Source organism: Pipistrellus hanaki (assembly GCF_964339955.1).
Source record: "Pipistrellus hanaki genome assembly, chromosome: 14".
NCBI classification, from domain to species: domain Eukaryota; kingdom Metazoa; phylum Chordata; class Mammalia; order Chiroptera; family Vespertilionidae; genus Pipistrellus; species Pipistrellus hanaki.
The window spans coordinates 14,724,673-14,748,046 of NC_140516.1; the positions used below are offsets into that span (position 1 = coordinate 14,724,673).

The following is a 23,374-nucleotide window of genomic DNA, read 5'->3' on the forward strand; positions in this document are numbered from 1 at the left end:
GTTTGCATTCAAAGGAGATTGTGATGACTCTGGGCTGGAATGGTCTAGCTCTAGCAGGAGTTTGTGTAGGAGGAAGGGTCCTTGGAGGATGGGTAGGTTTCAGAGAAGTAGAGGATTGGAACCAGTTATTTGTGCAACGTTTATTAAGTACCTGCTTTGTACCAGGTGTTATATTAGACATGGAAGAATTAAATACATTAAGTAAGATGGATTCTCTTGGATGCTGGCAGTCTAGAGGAGACATTATTGTAATAACTAATACAGTGAACAGGTACAAAGTGCTGTTGGAGCTGTAAAAGAGGAATTGACCATCTTACTTGGAGAGAAAGCACCACCAAGGCTTATGTTTTGAGGTGGGCCTTAAAGGATAAGTAGAATTGCTCTGGATAGAAGTTATGGCTGGGTGGAGAAAATACTTTCTGGCAGCACAACAGCAGCAGAAAGGCACAGAAGTGTTTTGTTGTTGTTGTTCTTTTTAAGCGTGAAAATGTGACTGTGTAAAGTGCTTGGCAAGTAATGGCAGGAGATGAAGTTGGAAAGGATCTTTTGTACAGTTGAAAAGCTGGAACTTAAGCTAATAAACAGTATGACCTCTGCATGATTAAGAACACGGGTTCTAGAGTTTGACTGCGTTTGAATCCTAGCTCTACTTAATAACCTTTTTACTGTGGACAATATACTTAATATCATTAAGCTCAATTTTCTCATCTGTGAAATGGAGTTAATGAAGTATTATTATGGGGTGTTTGAAGGGTTAATGAGGATAGTCCAGGTAAAGTGTGTACCACAATGTCTGGCCTGGCACATGATAAGTATTCTGCCATTGGTAGCCATCACCATTATTATTGTTGAAGGTTTCAAAGTAGATGAATGATCCAATATCATAGTTTTGCAAGTTAACATGGTATTGTGTAGAACAAAATGTTAGGAGAGGAGAGGCTTAAATCATGATGTCAGAAGATTAATGATGTAGTTCAAATACAGAATGACCAAGGCATGAATTAATGGAAAAAAGAGAAACGAGATATGACACAACTTATGAGTAATATTAAACAGTAGATATATATTGGATCAGTTATTGGATATGGGAATGAAAGAGGTGGAAGAGCAAAACTTTTTAAAGGAAACAATAATCCGACTAATTTTGCTTTAGGAATTTATTAAATTGATGAAATTTAGAGGCAGAGATTGGAATGACATATGAAGACAAATTGAGAAGGTCCCTGAAAATAAGTTCCAGGCCCCGGCCAGGTAGCTTGGTTGTAGTGTTGTCCCAATATGCCAAGGTTGTGGGTTCCATCCCCGTACAGGGTATGTAGAGATGATACAAAAATCAATCAATGGATGCATAAACAAGTGGAACAACAAATCAGTGTTTCCCTCTCTTCCTCTCTCTCTAAAAATCAAACAGTTAAAAAGAAAATAAGTTTCAGGCCTTTTTTCCCTTTAAGAAACTGCCCAAAGCTTTTGAGTAGGTTTATCTACGTAGTTGTGCTTTACACACTCAAGGGGGAGAAAAAAACAGAGCTTAGATTTTTCTAGTACACAAAGTGGTAAGACCTTGAATTGGCTAACATCGTTTGCAGTAATGGAGATGTAAGGAAATGAGCATATAAAGAATCAATAGGACATGGAGCCTAAAAAAAAACACACACAAAAATTTTAAGTCTGAGTGACAGAGAATGGTAATATAACAAAACTAATCTGGGAAAGGGAATCGTTTTGATGGAAAGGCATATTCACAGAGATGCCACAAATTAAAAGGAACCCAAAGATACTTTGAAATTTTGAAGACAGTGCTGTAGGATTTATTGGACCTTTTCCTTAGAGCAGTGGTCGGCAAACCTCGGCTCGCAAGCCACATGAGGCTCTTTGGCCCTTTGAGCGTGGCTCTTCCACAAAATACCACGTATGGGCGCGCATATTCAGTGCGATTGAAACTTCGTGGCCCATACGCAGAAGTCTGTTTTCAGCCTGGCCGAGTCTATTTTGAGGGCCAAAGAGCTGCATGTGGCTCGAAAGCCGCGCTTTGCCAACCACTGCCTTAGAACATGTGTCCAATCCATGCTTCTACCTCTGGCGACTGAAAGGGTTATACCGATTTTTATTATTAAGACTTCCGATAAATCTTTTAATTACAAAAGCATTGTCATTGCGTTGGTATAAGACAGATAGTACTGGATTAGCATTTGAAGATCTCAGTTTCAATCATGGCTCTTCCATGGTTATTAAGGTAGAGCTAGGATTCAAACCCAGTTAATTGAAACACTTTGAGAAAGTCATTTAAGTAAAAACTGTTATCTCATTTGTGAAATGAAGATAAAACCTGCCCTACCAAACTCACAGGATGTCTCTGAGAATCATACAGGATTATGTATGTGAAAATACTTCGTTAACTATAAATTAAGCACTATAAATGTTTTTATTGCTATAAATTAGTATCAAGATATACAAATATTTTAGGAACTATAGTATATGTTCAATTCAGTAAACACTTATTAGTTACCTATGATCCAATCTCTAGGTATGTAGAGATGAAAGACAGCTGCCTCCCTTCAAGGAGCTCATAAGCTCATGGGGGAACATACTTACAGGGCAGTTGATAAGTGCCATGATATAAGTGTGCATCATTTGTTGTGCTGTGGAACCACAAAGGAGGTGGTGACCTTAACCTAGTCTGGAAACATTAGGAAAATTTTTCAATAATTGGAACACTGATGAGTTTAAGGACAAGGAGAAATTAGGCAAAAGATAAGAATAGTATACCCCCAAACAGACATGCAAAGTAAACATTTTAAATAAAACGATGTAATTAAAAAAATGAAAGTGTCCATAGTGTAGGATGTATGTGGAATGTGAGGTGGTGCAAAAGATGAGGGTTGGAAATGTAGGGAAGGGTCAGATCACAGAATCGTATCTGCCATGTTAGGAGAAAGAATTTAAATATTACATAATGAAACCTGTCTTGAAACAGGAGAATGCTGCATTTTTAAAAAATGTTTTTTATTGCTTTTAGAGAGAGAGGAAGTGAGAGAGAGAGAAACATCTGTGTGAGAGCGTAATATTGATTGGCTAACTCCTGCTTGTTGCCAACTGGTGATTAAGCCCACAGCCCTGGGCATGGCGACCCTTAGATGCTCAACCAGCTGAGCCACACTGGCCAGGGCAAGAATGTTGAATTTTAGAATAAGTATTCTAATTATTGTGGAGTATGGGAATAATTGAAAAGGTCATAGTAATTCCAGGATCGTGGGGGAAATTCCCTCCTTGGTTTTCCAGGACCAAAGGGACAAGAATAAATCCCAGAATTATTTAAGACCTATTGGTCATATAGGGTGAGAAAGAAAGAGACTTCTAGGCTAATTCCAGGTGGAAAATAGACAAAAAGTGAGAAGATGAAGCTATCCATTGTAGATTACTTTTTCAAGAAGCTTAGTTGTCAAAATAAGGGATAGCTACCTTTATATTTCTTCCTATCTCAGGTAAGAGGTATTCCTCCCATCCAGTACTAAACATTCTATCTGTGCTCTGAATCCCATACCCCACACATGTCCCCCTATTCTGTTTCTTCTGCCTCTTCCTCTCCATTGGGCCTTTCCTTCGAGCAGATAAACATAGTTAAGTCTCTGATCTTAAAAATAACCCAGCCCAGCCCGTGTGGCTCTGTGATTAAGCATCATCCTATGAACCAAGAGGTTACCAGTTTGGTTCCTGGTCAGGGCATATGCCTGGGCTCAATCCTCAGTAGGGGATGTGCAGGAGGCAGCTGATCCAAGTTTCTATCTCTTTATCCTTTTCCCTTCCTCTCTCCCTAAAATCAATAAAAACATTATAAAGAACAAGTAATTCTCCCTTACTCCTCATTCCTATATGTTGTGACTTCCATATGAGAGGTGACTAGAAGTTTAACAAAGGCAGGGACTTCAAAGGGAGATGTTTTTTCCCTCAGTGAAGTGATGATGTTGGAAGTGATAATAGGGAGCGGAAACTTTTTTTCTCTGCTGGAGTAGTGGCGTGTGGATTAATGAGGAGTGTTCACTTTGAAAAATGTATTTGAGAAATGTCCTTCAGGGGAACTAAGATTTAATTAAACTAGAGAGATGAAGACAAGAGTTCTTTGAACAAAGAGTAAAATGAGAGTGGGCAGGGGTGGGGTTTTTTTTTGTTTTTTGTTTTTTCTTATAATGGAAATTCTAGAGGCCTCAGCGAAAAAGATTCAGACGGAGGAGAACAGCCATAGGATGGCATGGAATAAATAAAAGAAATACAGAGAGCCTAGCCAGTGTTGCTCAGTGGTTGAAAATTGACCTATGAACTAGAAGGTCATTGGTTTGATTCCCCTTCAGGGCACATGTCCTGGTTGTGGGAGCATGCAGAAGGCAGCTGATCAATAATTCTCATCAGCTGGGACCGGTTTGGCTCAATGGATAGAGCGTCGGCTTGGGGACTGAAGAGTCCCGGGTTCGATTCCGGTCAAGGGCATGTACCTTGTTGCAGGCATATCCCCAGTAGGGGATGTGCAAGAGGCAGCTGATCGATAACTCTCTCTCATCGATGTTTCTAACTCTCCATCTCTCTCCCTTCCTCTCTGTATAAAATCAATAAAATATATTTTAAAAATAATAATAATTCTCATCATTGCTGAAACCGGTTTGGCTCAGTGGATAGAGCGTCAGCCTGCGGACTGAAGGGTCCCTGGTTCGATTCCAGTCAAGGGCATGTACCTTGGTTGTAGGCACATCCCCACTAGGGGGTGTGTAGGAGGCAGCTGATCAATGTTTCTGACTTTCTTTCCTTCTCTCTTTCTCTCTGTAAAAAAAAAAAAAAGAAAAATAAAAAAAAATAAAAAAATATATATATATATATATTTAAATAAAAATACAAAAAAAAATCTCATCATTGATGTTTCTCTTTCCTCCCTTCCTCCCTCTCTGAAGTCAATAAAAAAATTTTTTTAAGTAAAAAAATACAAATAAAAATTCAGAAGTATAGATGACAGGGAGGACTTCATTTTATATCATTGCCAATGGTAGCACTTTGGCTTGAATGATACTTTGGAGTAAAGTTGTTCATTTGGCACCAGCTGCAACCCAATTGGTGTTGGAAGCCTCAGGGGACCTAATAGTTTGCAGCCTTTGCTTATACTTGGGGAACAGGATTAATTTTCAGGATTTCTTACTCAGTAGTAGAAAAAGTAAGATCTCTGTCCCTCCCACATCCCTCATCAATCTGTATTCTTGGTTTATTTTTCCAACTTCCTAAATTAAAACTTTTTTAGGCCTTGTTTTTTAGCCACCAACACATTAAATCTGAATGAAATACCCTGTGAATGTTATTGATTACTAAAAAGATATGCTCATCATGGTAAAATTTGGGTTAATGAAAGTTTTTGAACAGGACACTTTGGTCAAAATGAATATTATCAAATCAGGTTTGCTAATGTTAGAAACTGGTGATTTGAGGTGATTTTATAACCTTTTAGGTTGTTCCAGCTAATCCTCCATTTTAGCCATTTCAGTTATTGACCATTTGCATTACAATACTTACATTTATGTTCTGGTTTTTGCCTATCACAAATATAGAAGAGCAGAAAAAATAGTCTGAAAATAAGGAGAAAAATGTATAGGAAGAAAAAACTAGGAAAGCAGGAATAATGGGTTGAAGATGAATTAGAAATAAAAAACACACCTTAAAAGCTTAAAAATAGATGGAAATGCTTTAAAATTATGAGTTGCCATACAGTAGTAATTTGAGAATATTAATTTTTAAAATATTTTTATTGATTGATTTTAGAAAGAGGAAGAAAGTGTGAAACATTGATTTGTTGTTTTACTTCTGTATTCATTGGTTGATTCTTTTATGTGCCCTACTGAGGGATCGAGTTTAAAACCTTGACATCCTATCTAATAAAATAATAATATACAAATTGACTGTCATTCCAACACACAAGATGGCTGCCACCATGTGGACACCAGATGGACTCCACAAGATGGACAGTTGGGAGGGACCAGGCCTGTAGGGGAGGGCAGTTAGGGGTGACCAGGCTGGCAGAAGAGGGAAGTTGGGGGCGACCAGGCCTGCAGGGGAGGGCAGTTAGGGGCACTCAGGCTGGCAGGGGAGCAGTTAGGCATCAATCAGACTGGCAGGGGAATGATTAGGGGATGATCAGGCTGGCAGGTAGAAGAAGCAGTTAGGTGCAATCAGAAAGGCAAGCAGGCAAGCAATTGGGAGCCAGCAGTTCTGGATTGTGAGAGGGATGTCCGACTGCCCGTTTAGGCCTGATCCTACCGGGATGAATTAGTCGGACATCCCTCGAGGGGTCCCAGATTGAAGAGGATGCAGGCTGGGCTGAGAGACACACACCCCTATGCATGAATTTTGTGCACCAGGCCTTTGGTATTGGGATAATGCTCTAATGAACTGAACTACCCAGCCAGGGTGATATTAATTTTTGATGAAAAATATTGAACCCTCTATTGACCAAGAGGGTCAATAATTAATACCTTATTAGGCCAAATTCTTTTTGGTAAGTTTTCTTTTACCTGATTAGATCACCTTCCAAAGCTCCTTTCCCTACCTGCCAAAGAGCACCTGCCTTTTTCCTCTTATTTTCTTATGTACTGATATATTAAAACATGGTTTTTGAAACTTTCTGTTCTCCACTTTCAGTTTGTATTGTTAGAACAACACTGATCTTCAATATTTTTTACCTAACTTTTATCTAGGGTGGCATTTCTTCACTCCTTAACTTATACCCATTCCTTAAAAGGTATTCCAGCCTTGGCCTGGTTTTCTCAGTGGATAGAGCTTTGGCCTGCAGTTGTTGCGGGTTCTATTCCCAGTCAAGGGCACATACTGGTTGCAGGGCTCAATCCACAGCCCAGGTTGGGGGTGTGCGGGAGGCAACTACTCAGTGTGTCTCTCCCACTTTATACTCCACTCCCCACCCCTTAAATAAAGACATTCTGGCTCTGGGTTAAAGAGGGGGTATTACCTCAGTGTGACTTTCACACATACATGAAAACATGCAGTGCCAACAGATGACTGGCTGACTGGACCAAGGTGGGTGGGGCTACCAAATAGGTTTTTAAGAAGTTCTATATTTTGAACAGAATTTATTTATTAGTGAAATTATATTGTTGATTATTACAAAGTATACGTAATCTAGAATGCAGCCTCTTAAACAGTGCCTGATTTCCTGAGTAAAGTAATTAAGAAATTCTCTTGGCCTAATGAGAAAAATACGATCTTATCTTGATCTCAGAAATTTGTTTTTAAGAAATATTTAAATTTCTCATTTTTTGTGTCTCAAAAGTAACTTTTTAAAAAATTTATATATTTTATTGATTTTTCACAGAGAGGAAGAGAGAGGAATAGAGAGTTAGAAACATCGATGAGAGAAAAACATTGATCAGCTGCCTCTTGCACACCCCTACTGGGGATGCACCCGAAACCAAGCTACATGGCCCTTGACAGGAATGGAACCTGGGACCTTTCAGTCCTCAAGCCGACGCTCTATCCACTGAGCCAAACAGGTTTCGGCTCAAAAGTAACTTTTGATTTATTGAATAATCAATTGTTAATTTCTGTAGCTTTTAAACAGTTGGTTTACTGATGAGGGCAAATTTGGTTATATTATATATAATAGTTTGTGTACTTATTTATTTTTAAAATATATTTTATTGATTTTTTACAGAGAGGAAGGAAGAGTGATAGAGAGTTACAAACATCGATGAGAGAGAAACATCAATCAGCTGCCTTCTGCACACCTTCCACTGGGGATGTGCCCGCAACCAAGGTACATGCCCTTGACCAGAATCGAACCTGGGTCCCTTGAGTCCCCAGGCTGATGCTCTATCCACTGAGCCAAACCGGTTTCGGCTAGTTTGTGTAATTTTAAAAAAATGTGTTTTTATTGATATCAGAGAGAGGAAGGAAGAGGGAGAGAGAGAGAGAAACATTAATAATGAGAATAATCGATCAGCTGTCTCTTGCACCCCACCCCACCCCCCGCCCCCCCCATGGGGATTGAGCCTGAAACCCTGGGCATGTGCCCTGACAGGGAATGGAAACAATGACCTTATGGTTCATAGGGTAGTGCTCAGCCACAGAGCCACACCCACTGGGCTTTTTAATCTTTAGTTGGAGAAAAACATTTTAGCAGTGGTTTTTATTTTATTAGAATCTAGAAATAGTATATTTGGGGGAATAAAATGTATTTAATGCCTGTTCCAGGTAGTAGTAAAAAGAAATGGGAGCCGAAGCCGGTTTGGCTCAGTGGTAGAGTGTCGGTCTGTGGACTGAAAGGTCCCGGGTTCGATTCCGGTCAAGGGCATGTACCTTGTTTGCGGGCACTTCCCCGGTAGGGGGTGTGCAAGCGGCAGCTGGTTGATGTTTCTCTCTCATCGACGTTTCTAGCTCTCTATCTCTCTCCCTTTCTCTCTGTTAAAAATCAATAAAATATATTAAAAAAAAAAAAAAAAGAAATGGGAATAAGTGTATTCTAACCAAGGAAAAACAAGTTCAAGTTTTGTTTTACTAAGTGTCAAAGAAGAAAGCAAGAGGGATTGGTGATTTCAGAATCTTTTAGAAATGGTTGACAATCCCTCTACATCAGTTCTTATCTCATTTCTAAGGGATTTTTTCCTAAAATTTTTTTCTCATATGCACTTTTAAAGGATTGAGTTCTTTTTTCCCCTTGTATGAGAACATGCTTATTTATTATTCTTCCTTCTGTAATTAATGTAATTCTAGCTCAGCCCCCTGTCTTTACTTACTCCAAGTTATGAAATATGAAGAAGCAGTTGTTCTATATATTTCCAGTCTTCTGTATAATAACAGGTGGGGTCCAGCCAGCCCATCCTGATGGGGCCCATTGGGCTGGGCTCTTGTGGGGAGGGGCTGTGGGCAGTTGGCCTACCAGCCCTGCCCCCAATAGGGGTGTTGGGGACCAGCAGGGTGGGGGGGAGAGGGACCAATCAGGCCCAGATCAGGCTGGTTGGCTGCCACAGTGTGCGTCATAGACACTGGTAGTTCTTGTTGTTCTGCCATTCCAGTCGCTGAGCTCAATATATATATATATATATATATATATATATATATATATATATATATATATATATATAGTTAATCACAATGAAACATCAAGAAATACTATAAACTGTATAGGCATATGAGTTTTTCCCCCAAAAAAAGTTTTAGCTCAGAAAAGAGGAAGCTGCCTAACAGTCTGCTGTATGTAGACTTTCTATAAATTTTTCTTTCTTTTGAAAAACAAAGTAGTATCTGATAAAAAGCCTAAAACAACTTCAGTGATCTTAAATGCATAAAGAACTCACTTGTTGGATTCAGTGAAAAATGAATCAAATAAACTTAACAGATATATAGTAGTAATTTTTGCTAGATATATGCCTTCAAATTGTGCTAGATACCATTGAAAATATACCACAATTGTTTTCTGTTCCATTTTAAAAACATCAGTTTCAAACATTATAGTTGGTGATTACTTATTTTATGTATTTTTAGTACATATATGTTTAGTACACAGGAGTAAAAAGGCCAATTATTTCAGTAAAGACTGTAGCTTAGGATAAATTTTCAATGATTACTTTTTACATATATTCAAAAGTGCTTTTTCTCAAAAAGAACTTAAAGGGGAGTGAAGATAATTTGTTTTTAAGAAGTATTAGATGACTTAAAAAAGTCTCCAATGATAAGGAATACACTGATGTTGAAGGTGTATAACTGTTTATAACTGTTTCAAATGTGTGGTTTGTGAAACATGAAGGTAGGAGAAAAGCAGTATTTTAAAATTGTCATGACTTATTAATGTTTGAAGTCTATACATGCATCTAAATTAATTTAAATTTCATAAGAAAGCATTGGCTGTTTTATCTATATCCTTAAAAGTTTCTATTCAAGTTGGCCAGAAAACAATGTTTTTTATATTCTTATTAGAAACATGGTGGATCGCCTTATATTTGGGATTTCTGTCTATTCAGGCCTATGTAGTATTAAGTTATATTTATTGTACTTAATATAAGATGAAGGGTGAATGATATATTTTGAGAGTTCTGCCAAAAAAAAAAAAAAAAAGTTTTATCTTAAAGAAAAAAGTTTTGGTTATCCTGAAAGAACTTAAATTTTGTGAGACAATTTATTTCTCTAATAATTCTCAACAAACAAATTGTTATATATACAGATTAATAAAAATATGTATACTTTGATAGCTCTTTTTAAAAGGCTTTTAAAAAATTAATACTTCAATAAATGAAGAACAAGAACCTTTTTATTTTTTACTCTTATTTACCTATATCTATTCATTAGTTCTATGTTAATATAATATATAGTGACTTATTTTTTTCTTAATCATAATAAAATTGCAGCTGTCCCTTTCCCTCCAACACATCGCTTGACATCTGAAGAAGTATTTGATATGGATGGGATACCTCGGGTTGATGTTCTGAAGAACCACTTAGTAAAAGAAGGTCGGGTAGATGAAGAAATTGCACTTAGAATAATCAATGAGGGTGCTGCCATCCTTCGGAGAGAGAAAACCATGATAGAAGTAGAGGCTCCAATTACAGGTACATTTATTTATGTTTTAGATATTATTTTTTTTATCATACCATTATTTAATTGCCTTGATATAGAGCTTTCTCTTTTAAATCATAGCATATACTAAATTAATATTACATGGACATTATCTTGAAATTTTACGTTATTTTAAAAAGTTTTTTCCCTATTTTCAGTGAATAAATATGATCCTAAATAATCTGAGTGCAGAAGTTAGTCTAATATGCTATTTTGAAGGTTTCATTAGTTGTGTTGGCCATAATTCAGTTTCATTCAACAAATACTTACTTTGCTTTCCGTCTTTAGGGACAAATGCCTAAATATCATATCAGATACTAAGGATAATTATTTAGAAGTCTACAGAAAGTATTGAGTTAGATTGGTGTTTTTACTGCCATCATTATAATTTTGTCATCCTAAAACACACATGGTTGGTTTTCTGAAGAGAAGCTTTATAAAATATAGATGAAAATTTTGTTGCTGGCTTTAAGTTTTACTACTTTTGTTACGTCTTTTTTTTACTTTTGTTACGTCTTGTTTTATATCTTGAGCATAGGTACACATCATCCCTGTCATGATTTTTCACATATGTCTGCCTTCTTAGACATTTCTTGATAGAATTTATACTATCTCTTATGTAAAATAAATTAAAATTTAAGTAAAATTTGTTATTTTAGAGTGGTTTTTTTTTCATATCTAATAATCTTCTTGTTTCAGTGTGTGGTGACATTCATGGCCAATTTTTTGATCTGATGAAACTTTTTGAAGTAGGAGGATCACCTGCTAATACACGATACCTTTTTCTTGGTGATTATGTGGACAGAGGTTATTTCAGTATAGAGGTAATAATCATGTACTGTTTTGCTTCTAAGTGTTATCATAGATGATTTTCATTAATTCCTAGTAAAATAAGTTTCTTAAAGTACCTGTGTTGGGTTCTTTTTAATACTTCAGTATTATCTGAAGATTTTAGGTAAAGCGATTATTTATTCCTCTTCTGTTATTCAAAATAATCTCTTAATTTTCCCTGTATTACTCTGTTTATATAATTGTGATTTTTTCTCAGTGGAAATTATAAGCAAACTGAGGGGTCTGTATTGCCCTGTTATCTAGTAGCCTTAAGAGTAGGGGTGTCGAACTCAATCAGAGAAGGGGCCAAAATCTAAAATCCAGCCTAAATCGCAGGCCGAATGGTTTACTGAACAGTCATAAACTGACAATGTCATAAACTGACAGCGGAGTGCAGTGATGACAGCGCGGTTCGGGCCACATTGCAAGGCCTGGCGGGCTGGATTTGGCCCGCGGGCCTTGTGTTTGACACATGTGCTTAAGAGGTTAGTGCTGCCGAAATCGGTTTGGCTCAATGGATAGAGCATTGGCTTGGGGACTGAAGGGTCCCGGGTTCGATTCCGCTAAAGGGCATGTACCTTTGTTGCGGGCATATCCCCAGTAGGGGGTGTGCAAGAGGCAGCTGATCAATGACTCTCATCTATGTTTCTAACTCTGTCTCTCTCCCTTCCTCTCTGTACAAAATCAATAAAATATATTTAAAAAAAAAAAAAAAGGCCGGGACCGTTTTGGCTCAATGGATAGAGCGTCGGCTTGGGGACTGAAAGGTCCGGGGTTCGATTCCGGTCAAGGGCATGTACCTTGGTTGCGGGCATATCCCCAGTAGGGGGTGTGCAAGAGGCAGCTGATCGATGACTCTCTCTCATCGATGTTTCTGACTCTATCTCTCTCCCTTCCTCTCTGTACAAAATCAATAAAATATATTTAAAAAAAAAAAAAAAGAAGTTAGTGCTGTTTCTCTCTCTTAGCCCTAAAGGTATTATTAACCTGTGTGAAAGAAGAGTAATTGAATTTTCTCTGTTTAAATAAAGCACATTATAATGCTTTTATTGCTTAAACCCTAATACTTCTTTTCCTCCTTCTATAGCTCTTAAGACCCCTAATATATCATATGGAATCCTGTGTATTCTGAAATTATTCATTTGTTTTTAAAAACTTAAGAGGCATTAAAATGACCTGTTGATTATCACTTAATGGTAGATGATTCTTTTTCTTTTACTTTTCTAATTATATAAATAAAATCAGGTTAAAATAGAACAGTATGTATTTTCTAATATTTATATCTCCTTTTAAAATGTTTTGAAAATTTATACGATTATATTTCGGGCAAATAACATAATTTGACATTTATATACTCTCCTTTTTTTGAATGAAAATGAGACTATATTATAATATTTTTCTGTAACTAGCTTTTTTTCACACACTGCGATGTATTCCAAGTCAGTAAATATAAATTTAAAGCATCATGTTTTTTTTCCTGTTTTTTAAAATTTTAAATCTTTATTGTTGAAAGTATTACATACATCCCCTTTTTTCTCCCATTGGCCCCTTCTAGTCCACCCCATTCCTCCCTCCCACGCCTTCACCACTCTATTGTCTATGTCCATGGGTTATGCATATGTAATAAAAGCTCTTTTGTTGATCTCTTCCCACCCACTCACCCCCACCTTCCCTCTGAGATTTGACAGTCTGTTCAATCTTCCCTCAAAGCTTCAAGAAAAACAGATAATAGTTTTTAACAAAAAGACTGGGGGCTTTGTCAAATACAATAAACATTTTTAGGAAACTTAGTTGGTAACTGAACATGGTAGTGTGTATGCCCTGTAGCTGACTCTTAATACATTTTATTGTTATAAAAGGAAAATAACAAAGTATCAAAATACACAAGAAGAACAGGTAGTCCTTTAATAAGTATTTTTTAAATAAGTATTTTTCTGGCTTAATTCTTCTTTTCTTGTGAATAAAATGAAGGTGTGAATAGTTACACATTTCAGTAGACCTTAACTTGTTAAAAATAAAGTTTGTTTTTTCTTTTTATGTATGTAATATAAACCAAGATTATTTCCATGTAAATAGTCCTTCCTTATTTTTTTTATACAAATAAGTAAAATGTGACTGTTTCTTATGTTAAATCTATTTAGAAAAAGTATTTATTTGTTCATTACAAAATAAACGTAAGTGTGGCTATTTCTGTCATTAGGTAGCATGGCTTAATGCTTAACATCAGAGAATCAGAATTCTTTCTCCATTACATACAAATTTCATGATTTTGGACAAGTTACTTTAACTCTGCTTTAGTTTCCTCAGTTGTAAAATAGAGATAATATTACATCATAGGATTAATTTTACAGTGCTTGATACATCATAAGTACTCAATAAGTGTTAGCTGCTATAATTTCTTACATTATTATTTATTGATCTACCTAAGAAAGAGACCAACCTGCTAATTGTTTTTATAGCAATTTGTAAATCTAAAGTAATTAAATAGATTATTTGACTTATTCATTCAACAAATATTTATTGATCTTTTATTGTTTGCTAGGTACTTTTCTAGAAGTTTACATTTCTGTTAGGAACAAAGAAAAAAAAGAATGAGTAATAGAGAATGTAAGTGTAATAAGGTTAGAGGGAAAGGAGCAATGATCAAGCAACTAAGTTAAACAAAAATATAAGATAAATTCACTGGAAACATTTTCTTTTGCAGTGTGTCTTATATTTATGGGTCCTGAAGATACTATACCCAAGCACATTATTTCTTCTGAGAGGCAATCATGAATGCAGACACCTTACTGAATATTTTACCTTTAAGCAGGAATGTGAGTACTGCCATTAGAAATATTTTTACTTCCTCATTCTTTCTGGGTGACATGGATAGTAAGAGTTTGAAATATATAAGAACAGATTTTGTGTACAAACATGTAAAGAATTGAGGAAGATTGTCAAGAACTTTCTAGTGTTTAATGGCATTTTATTCTAACACATGTCCTTAAGAACAATTTTGAGTTTTATATATAGTTACTTATATATAGTAATGGTAACAGGGACGATAAAACTAAAAAGAAATTGTTGTTGCATTGGAGATTTTTGTCCCCTAATATTGAGGCATTCCTATGAAATTTCTTAACAAATTGTTCATCCTGTCATCATTGCACATTTTTTGAAACATGCTATTAATGAATTGGCATTCTTAGCCTATAATGTGTACCCAATTTCACTCTTAAATTATTATAGCAGTGATAATCAAATAGTTATAAGAAATCACATGGTATCTACACTAATAAAAGAGAAACGTGCAAATTGACCACCACTCTGCTATACCCACCAGCCAATCAGGAGCAAGTTTGCAAATTAACCCAACAAAGATGGCGGCAGCCACAGAGCTGGAGTGAGCAGGAGGCTTGGGTTGCCCCTGGTGATAGAGGAAGCCAAGCTTCCCTCTCACTCTGGCCAGCCCTGGCCTCTGCTCAAGGCTACAAAGTTTCAGTTATAGAAGATAAATAAATCCCAGATACCTGCTTCCAGCTGACCCTCCTGTGTCCCTCCCCAGCCCCAATCATGCACTGATGGGGTCCCTTGGCCCAGCCTGCACCCTCTCACAATCCAGGATCCTTCATGGAATGTTGGAGAGCTGTTTTCGGCCCGATCCCCGCAGGCTAGATCCAGAGACCCACTGGTGCTGAATTCGTTGGCCAGCTGGGGAGGGACCACGAATTCATGCACCAGGCCTCTAGTGGCCTCCGCTCAAGGAGGCACTGGAAAAGAAAAAAGAAAAAAAGGAGGGGCTGGGAGTTTGGGTCGCCAGAGGTGTGGCCAGCCTGAAAACAGCCCTCAGCCCCTCACCCAGGCTGGTCACACCCCCATGAGGTGAGGGTCCCGGCTGGGGGGTTGTGGTTAGCCTGCAAACAGCCATCAGCCCCTCACCCAGCTGGCCAAGCACCCCAGTGGGGAACCCCACCCTGAAGGGGCTGTGGCCAGCCTACACACAGCCATCAGCCCCTCACCCAGGCTGGCCACATCCCCATGACCCGATCCCTATAAACGGGTAGTTGAACATCCCTCAAGTAGTCCCAGATTGGAGAGGATGCAGGCTGGGCTGAGGGATACCCTCTCCCTCACCCCCCCATACACAAGTTTCGTGCACCAGGCTTCTAATAGAACAATGTTTGGCCATTTTTCACACCTTCTAGCCGTATGGTTGTTAATAATTAAGCCTTAGAGTTAAGTTCTAAAAATAGGTAATTTCAGAATTATTGAGATTCAAACATGATCCAGTAAAGATCATATTATTGTAGTAGAGACTTACAGTAAAGGAAGGAAAAGTGATAGGTAATTGCAGATGAGGCAAAATCATATAACTTCAAGGATCAGGCAGATGAGAACGTGCATGCTTTACCTAAAAGCAATCAAATTAAAATTTGCCCTAAAAGCAACCGAGCAATCAAATTAAAATGTTTATTAAACCACTAGAGGTCTGACGCATGAATTTGTGCACCTGTGAGGTCTCTGGATCTAGCCTGCGGGAACAGGCCGAAACCAGCTCTCCGACATTCCATGAAGGGTTCTGGATTGTGAGAGAGTGCAGGCCAGGCCAAGAGACCCCACCAGTGCATGATTGGGGCTGGGAAGGGACAGGGGAGGTTGGCCAGCCGGGGAGGAACCATGGGAGGGCTCCAGGGTGTGTCCAGCCCATCTTGCTTAGTCCTGTTCAGCCAGGCACCAGAAGCAAGCTAACCTATCATTTGGAGTGTCTGCCCCCTGGTAGTCAATGCATGTCATAGCGACTAGTCAACTGGTCGACTGTCTGTCCTCTGGTGGTCAGCGCACATCATAGCAAGCAGTTGAACGGCCTTTGCATATCATAAACATATTACACTTTGATTGGTTGAATAGATGACCAGACACTTAGCATATTAGGCTTTTATTATATAGGATAATGTTGGAAAACAGGTCTAATAGACTATCAGTTTAGGACCTCTGGTGGCTGGATATAGATTTTCTCATTTGAATGTTACAGTATTAATAAGGAAAATAGGAACTAAGCTCTGCCTCTTTAGATAATTAATAAACCACTTGCCAAAATTCCACCAAAAACAAAGTTTCTAGGCATTTAAAGGCATAAAAGAGTAAAAGAATATGTATGCTATCTTAAAGTAAATGATAAGTTTGAAAAGTGAAGTTTTGTCTTGTATTATATTGACTTTTGGCTTCACTGCCCATTTTAAGCATTTGGTTATGAACTTAAGGAACCCCTCTGTTTCTTCAACATATGAAAAGATATTTCTTTTATTTATTTTTTAATTGGATTGACCTTGAATTTTGTAGTCTTGCTTATAACAACAAAGTAATCACTGACACTTAAAATATTAAAACTGTTTTAGCTTTAAGTGTAGTTCTAATTTTGCTTTACTTGGCCTAAACGGTGAAGGGTTGAACTATTTTTAGAGATATTTTATGACTATCTGCTGCATACTCAAAATAAATTTACAAGAGCAAATATTTTGTATAAGACTGATAACATTATCTTTGTTGATTTTTATAGAGAAAGATGCTTGCTTCACTCTTTATTGTGTTTAATCCTGAGATTTGGCAAATGCATAGCACTGCTCATCATCACAGTCATGATACAGAAAAGTTTTATCATTTCTTAAATTCCTCTTGCTGCCTTTTATAGTCACCCCTTCACGTGTTCTCAACCTCTGGTCACCACTTGGCTATTTTCTGTCTTTAGTTTCCTTGCCTTTGTGTTAATATTCAAGTATACGTGTTTTTAAAAATGATAAACTAGTAATGTAATTTTCAATTTAATATTTTCTTTTTCTAGGTAAAATTAAATATTCAGAAAGAGTCTATGAAGCTTGTATGGAAGCTTTTGATAGCCTGCCTCTTGCTGCACTTTTAAACCAACAATTTCTTTGTGTTCATGGTGGGCTTTCACCAGAAATCCACACACTGGATGACATTAGGAGAGTGAGTACATAATTTAATTCCAGGGTTGGCTCCTATCTTTAGTGCTTTGTTGGGTAGAAAATAGATACTTCAAACTTCTCTTCACTGCTAATGTTAGGTATGGTAAAAATTAGTAGACTGATATTTTAAGGAAGTATCTTCTAACCATTCAAAACAATGTGGTATGGACAGTATTCAAAGTTGGTATCACTATCCTGTGTCTATTGTATTCCCACTTTTTGACAAGTTATTTCTATTTTTTGTTTCTTTCCTTTCTTTCACAGTTAGATAGATTTAAAGAGCCACCTGCATTTGGACCAATGTGTGACTTGTTATGGTCCGATCCTTCTGAAGATTTTGGAAATGAAAAATCACAGGAACATTTTAGTCACAATACAGTTCGAGGATGTTCTTATTTTTATAAGTAAGGAAAAATATCCAAGCTTAATCACATTTTAGTTGTTAAAATAGAATATGCTTTACATAGAAAACATTATTTTACTTAATTTATTCTTTTCCCCCCACAGCTATCCAGCAGTATGTGAATTTTTGCAAAACAATAATTTGTTATCGATTATTAGAGCTCATGAAGCTCAAGATGCAGGGTAAGAATTCTGTTTCCCTGACCCAAATTAACACCTTATGTACAAATCAAACTTAGTAACAATGATTGATGCTTTACGATGCATATTAAGCTATTTGTTTTGCAGCTATAGAATGTACAGAAAAAGTCAAACTACAGGGTTCCCTTCATTAATAACAATTTTTTCGGCACCTAATTACTTAGATGTCTACAATAATAAAGGTAAGATGTTGTTGATAAAAAAAATTGTTAAACAACTTAGCATTTTAATTAACTTATTTTTTTTAAATATAATAGAAAGCGGGCATTGTTTGAATCTATAACTACCCAAATCTTATAAAAAAGGTATAAGATATAAGGGAGGGGTGAGATCAAGAAATAAAAATCCAAAATGTAAAACTTAAGTCATATGTAACCATTGCACATGTTACTTACAAAGCTGTCTTGTAAAAGAATGCTGAGTTAAGTACATCAAGCAAAACCAAATATGATTTTTCTCAAACTTCCCTTTCTTAAATCTTTCCCCTTATAATCAAAAGAATGTTTTCTTATTTACATAAAGCTACTGCTGCTGCTTTGACCATTGTGTGTATTTATATTGTGTATTTATCATGTTTCTTGTTTTATGTTCACTGATCTAGGTTCTCTTTCCCTTTCTTATTTCCTACTTTTACCTCCACAGACTAATCACTGCCCCATGAAGATTTGTAATTGAGCTTTCTTTGATTAATTTGCTCAGACCTCCTTTCAGTGATACATTCTTCCCTTTCCTTTCTTTTTACTGTTTTGTCTTACTTTTTTTTTTAATCTTTTTTTTTTAACTTTCTATTCCATTGATTTTCATTCCCCCTCCTTCCCTTCAAATTTGATCTATGCATAATAGTTATTGGGTTTCACTTAACTTTGAACACAACTATTTGACAGATGATATCAAACGATTTTAATCTAGTTAAGTGTGTGCCAAGGTCATTGAAGATTAGCTTGGGTATGTTTACGTAGTTCACATTTTCAGAAGAGGATATTAAGTCAGCTCCTATTCTCTCTTGATGTGTCTGGAATTCAGTGTACTATGCCATAGTTTCAAGGATCAGACTGGAGTGGATGTGCCAGGAAGAAAGAACAGACTATAAAAGTACATTTAGAGAGATAATGAGGTCATTGTTAAATATGGGTCCTGGTGTGAGTTCAGGAGAGGAGCAGAGTGAGAAAGAGTTCTTTGGATGATTGGAGGTGATGGTTAAAAGATTAAAACATTTGCCAGAGGTGGTCAACTGTAGAATGCTATATAATAACTTTGGTACAGAATGTGCTGCAGGAACTTAATACTGTGTTAATTATCAAATCAGCCAAACTGTTTATGTTAATTGAGTTGCTCATCTTTAGAAGCTGGTATCAATGCAGCCTCTTAACAATTATGCCAGTGCTAAAATATTTAAAATTATATTTTGCTTTGTAAATTTTTAAACTTTTGTAAAGATACCTAATGAGGTATGTCTTCATTTTTTAGGAGAAGCCAACCTTAAGTTTTGATTACATTCTCAAGAACAGAATCAAATGCTACATTTAACTTTCTTCTAGTGCCCTCATTTCTCAGCTGTGACTTCCCCTTGTCAGTATTAGCGAAGCTAGTGTTCAGTGCTCGTTTGACTGCTACCTTACAGTTGTCCTTTGCCAGTTTGACTCAGGAGGTTAAGGGATCACTTTTCTTAGTACTCAGAAAAGAAACTCAAACCATTAAATCTGTCTTGTCAAAATCAAATGTCTCTTGGTAGTTTTGAGTCTGTACATAGTGTTAATGATTTGAGTGCTTATGTGGTATGCGTATGTTTGTAATGTTTCATTCTCTCTGTAAGACAATTTTCTAGATTCTCTATTTTTTTTTTTTTTTTTTAGGCTGAAATCTTGGTATCAGCTTTTAATTTCTGAAGCTAAATTTAAAATACTTTTTATTTCATGGGAATTTCATAAAAGAAACAAACATGTTAGTTGTGATTCTATATTATCCAGAATCTCAAATCTTGGAATTTAACACTTGCGTTTCTGTGCTTTTTATTCAAATGAAAAAAATGTATCCACATAATTTTAATATCTGCAAAGTATTTTATACTTGTATATATCTTCATGCAAAATACATTATTTTCTGATCTTGAAACAAACTTCTGAGATAGGCAGGTTGGACATACTAGTCCTTTCTATAAGTGAAAAATAGATTAATTAAATAATTTACCAAGCTTTGTGAAGCTAGTATGTACTGTAGCTTAGATTAGAATCTAGCTCATCTAACATACATCAATTAATTTAAGATATTATTTATATTAACATATTGAAACATTAGAAAGATAACTAAAATTGAGATGAGTATGTTATCTTTGAGTTATTTGGTTATAATATTCCCTTTTCTGGTACTTTAGTGGGTTGTGTTTATTTTTCTAAATGAAGTAAATATTTTTTGTAGTAGTTTCACTTGATTTTTCATATTAAATAAAATAAGTATATTTACATTTATAAATAAAATGTTTCACACTACATTTTTTTGTTTTCTGTTTTGTTTTTCTTTATTACCATTCGGCTATCCTTTTTAGGTTGCCTACAACTAAAAAGACCCTCTTAAATTTCTGTAACTTAAGTGAACTTTTAAACCTAGAAAATTGTTCATTGCCATTCTGTGTTTCCTCTATAAATTGAGTTTTCACAATTTTGGATTTAATAAAAGTGCATATTTATCATTGGACTATAAAGTAAAACAAACATTTGAAAAAGAATAGAAGATTTATTAATAATAAAATCTGACTATGCTCTACATAAAAGTGTTTTAAAAAAAGTGTTATTAAAAATTAGTGCTTACTTCCCTCTACTAGCCCTCGTTCTATTCATCCTTGATTCCTCACCCCATTAAAAAGATATTTTCCTGCTTTTATATGTTTTAGACTTTTGGAGCTAAACACAAATTGTTACATTTGACATTTATACTTATCTTGCAGCTGCTGTATTAAAGTATGAAAATAATGTGATGAATATTCGACAATTTAACTGTTCTCCACATCCTTACTGGTTGCCCAATTTTATGGATGTCTTCACATGGTCTTTACCATTTGTTGGAGAAAAAGGTATAATTTTAATTTTAAAAAATTGTTTTATTACTGTTACATTTACTCCAGTTTACTATTGCAGGCACATACTTACTAAAGAAGCTGAAGTCTAGTTTCACTGTGGGTACAATTCTACTTGTGTCAGTGGGTGTGGATGTGAAGGCCTCAGAGATATTTTAGTTACGTAGCTGTTTACAGCCTCCATGGGAGTGTGTCTGGGGGATTGGGAGAAGACTTATAAATAGCCCAATGTTGTCTTCAGCTGTTGGGTTTTCTATCTTTTTTTTCCTTTAGTTTAAATCTTTTATGAAGGTGTAGAGGGATAGCTTTGCTTTGTAAAAGACACTGTTGTATGTTTGAACAATTTTGGAGATGTCACAGCAATTCATGGGAGAATTTAATAGGCCTTGTTTTGGGCAGTGTTAGTCATTTTATAGCAGATCTGTACTCTGAGAAAAATAAAGAAAAATTCAGGTTCAAACTTAATATTTCATATAAAAACATGTATGTATGCAATTTTAGTAGTGCTTCTCTAATAATTTAGAAGGATATCTATTAGTATATACTTAACAGGCTTTTAAAGAGAAGATAAATGCTATTTAAGAAGTGTTGTTTCTATATTTTGTTCTTGTTCTACAGGATTCTTAAGCTTACTTTATCACATTCTCCTTTTCCAGTTTTGTGTTAATTTTTCCACAAGGCAATGCTTTAGCTTCCATATGTGGAAGAGTATGAGAGTACAGACATGATTGGAAAACATTTTGTTCTATAATCTTCTCTGTTTTTTCTCACCTCTTACATGTTAGAAAATGTTTCTTTCTGTTTTTAGATGTGATATTTCTGCTGGCAATTTTTGGTTCTAAAATTTAGAGTTAATACTTAAACCGTTCATGTCAAACAGGTGTTTTTTTTGTTTGTTTGTTTTTAGATTGCCTTTGGTCTTTGTCAGTTACTTAATAGGTCAGCATTAAATTAATAGAGATAGAATTACCCACATTAGCATTTGAGAAGGGGGCCAGTAAAGGGCTTAGGTGCAAGGGATGCATTACACTATAACCTTCTATCTTTGGTATATGAGAAATAGTTCAATCATAGCATCATCAGGCTAAAGTAATTTAAGAATTCATCTTGCTCATTCTATCTCCACACTAGATTGCAACTCAACTATTCTAATTCTAGAGGCCTGGTGCATGGATTCGTGCACTGGTGGGGTCCCTCAGCCTGGCCTGCGGGGATCGGGCCAAACCCAGCTCTCCTACATCCCCGAGGGTCCAGGATTGAGAGAGGGCACAGGCCAGGTCGAGGGACCCCACCAGTGCATGATCAGGGGTTGGAGGAACTACAGGAGGGCTCCAGGGCATGGCTGACCCTTCTCACCCAGTCTCTAATGCCAGACCCCAGCAGCAAGCTAACCTACCAGTTGGAGTGTCTGCTCCCTGATGGTCAGTGTACATCATAGTGAATGTTAGAATGGTTGGACACTTAGCATATTAGGCTTTTATTAAATGGGATAATATCAGTAGAATGTGGGATAGAGAGAGTAGGAAGGATAAAGTAAAAGGAATGTGGATATTTTATAAATTCTAATTTGATTCTCTAATGCTTCCACAATAAGGAAACATTTATACCTAATTTAAATATTTTGCCATACGTGTTTAAACAAGGAAAGAAATAGTTGAGAATAGTTTTTCTTAAGTAATATATCTATAAAAAACCAAGGCATCGAAGGGGGGAAAAAACACCAAAACACCAGGATCACAGAATTTTAGAGCTCATGATGAAGTTAACAATCATGTAGTCTCACTCCTGTTGAAAAATGAGAAAATTTCATCTATTTTCAGTTGAACGCTCATAAAGGAAGATGGAGAATAGATTTTTGTCAGTATTTCTACATTTGAAGTCTGCAACTAGGTGATCATTTGTTCTTCTTTGCCACTCTAATTTTTTACTTTTAGAGAGAGGAAGGGGGAGAAAGAGAGAGAAACATTAATTGGTTGCCTCCTGCATGGGCTCTGACTGGGGATTGAACCCACAACCTGGATATGTGCTCTGACTTGGAATCAAACCTGCCACCTTTTGGTATACAGAATGATGTCCAATCAACTGAGCCACACCATCCAGGACTTTCTTTATCCTATATAATAAAGAGGTAATGTGCAAATTAACCCTCATGTCCTCACAAGGTGGCTGCCTATAACCAGACCGGCAGGGGGGTGGTTAGTGAGAGATGACCAAACAACTAAGCTGCAGGCTGCGTGGGATAACCAGGCTGGCGGGAGGGCCGTGAGGGGCAACCAGGCCAGCAGGGGGAAGGCAGTTGGGGATGACCAAG

The 23,374-nt window shown here is 36.5% G+C and overlaps 2 protein-coding genes across 8 annotated transcripts in view; one reads left to right on the forward strand and one right to left on the reverse strand.

The window, feature by feature from the left end:
- NUDT13 (nudix hydrolase 13) overlaps positions 1-23,374 on the reverse strand; it is a 438,779-nt gene that overhangs the window by 158,458 nt on the left and 256,947 nt on the right. The window lies entirely within an intron of this gene.
- The window catches only part of PPP3CB (protein phosphatase 3 catalytic subunit beta), a 56,574-nt gene that overhangs the window by 5,615 nt on the left and 27,585 nt on the right, over positions 1-23,374 (forward strand). For all 7 annotated transcript variants that reach the window (XR_014796863.1, XM_084904945.1, XM_084904948.1 and 4 more), the window contains exons 2-9: positions 10,386-10,586; positions 11,293-11,417; positions 14,129-14,240; positions 17,246-17,391; positions 17,655-17,794; positions 17,898-17,975; positions 18,081-18,175; positions 20,935-21,060. Coding sequence is in view for 6 of the 7 variants with exons in the window: in XM_084904945.1 (XP_084761071.1) it covers positions 10,386-10,586; positions 11,293-11,417; positions 14,129-14,240; positions 17,246-17,391; positions 17,655-17,794; positions 17,898-17,975; positions 18,081-18,175; positions 20,935-21,060 (1,023 nt within the window). In the remaining variant the exon portion in view is untranslated. The remainder of the gene's footprint in view (positions 1-10,385; positions 10,587-11,292; positions 11,418-14,128; positions 14,241-17,245; positions 17,392-17,654; positions 17,795-17,897; positions 17,976-18,080; positions 18,176-20,934; positions 21,061-23,374) is intronic.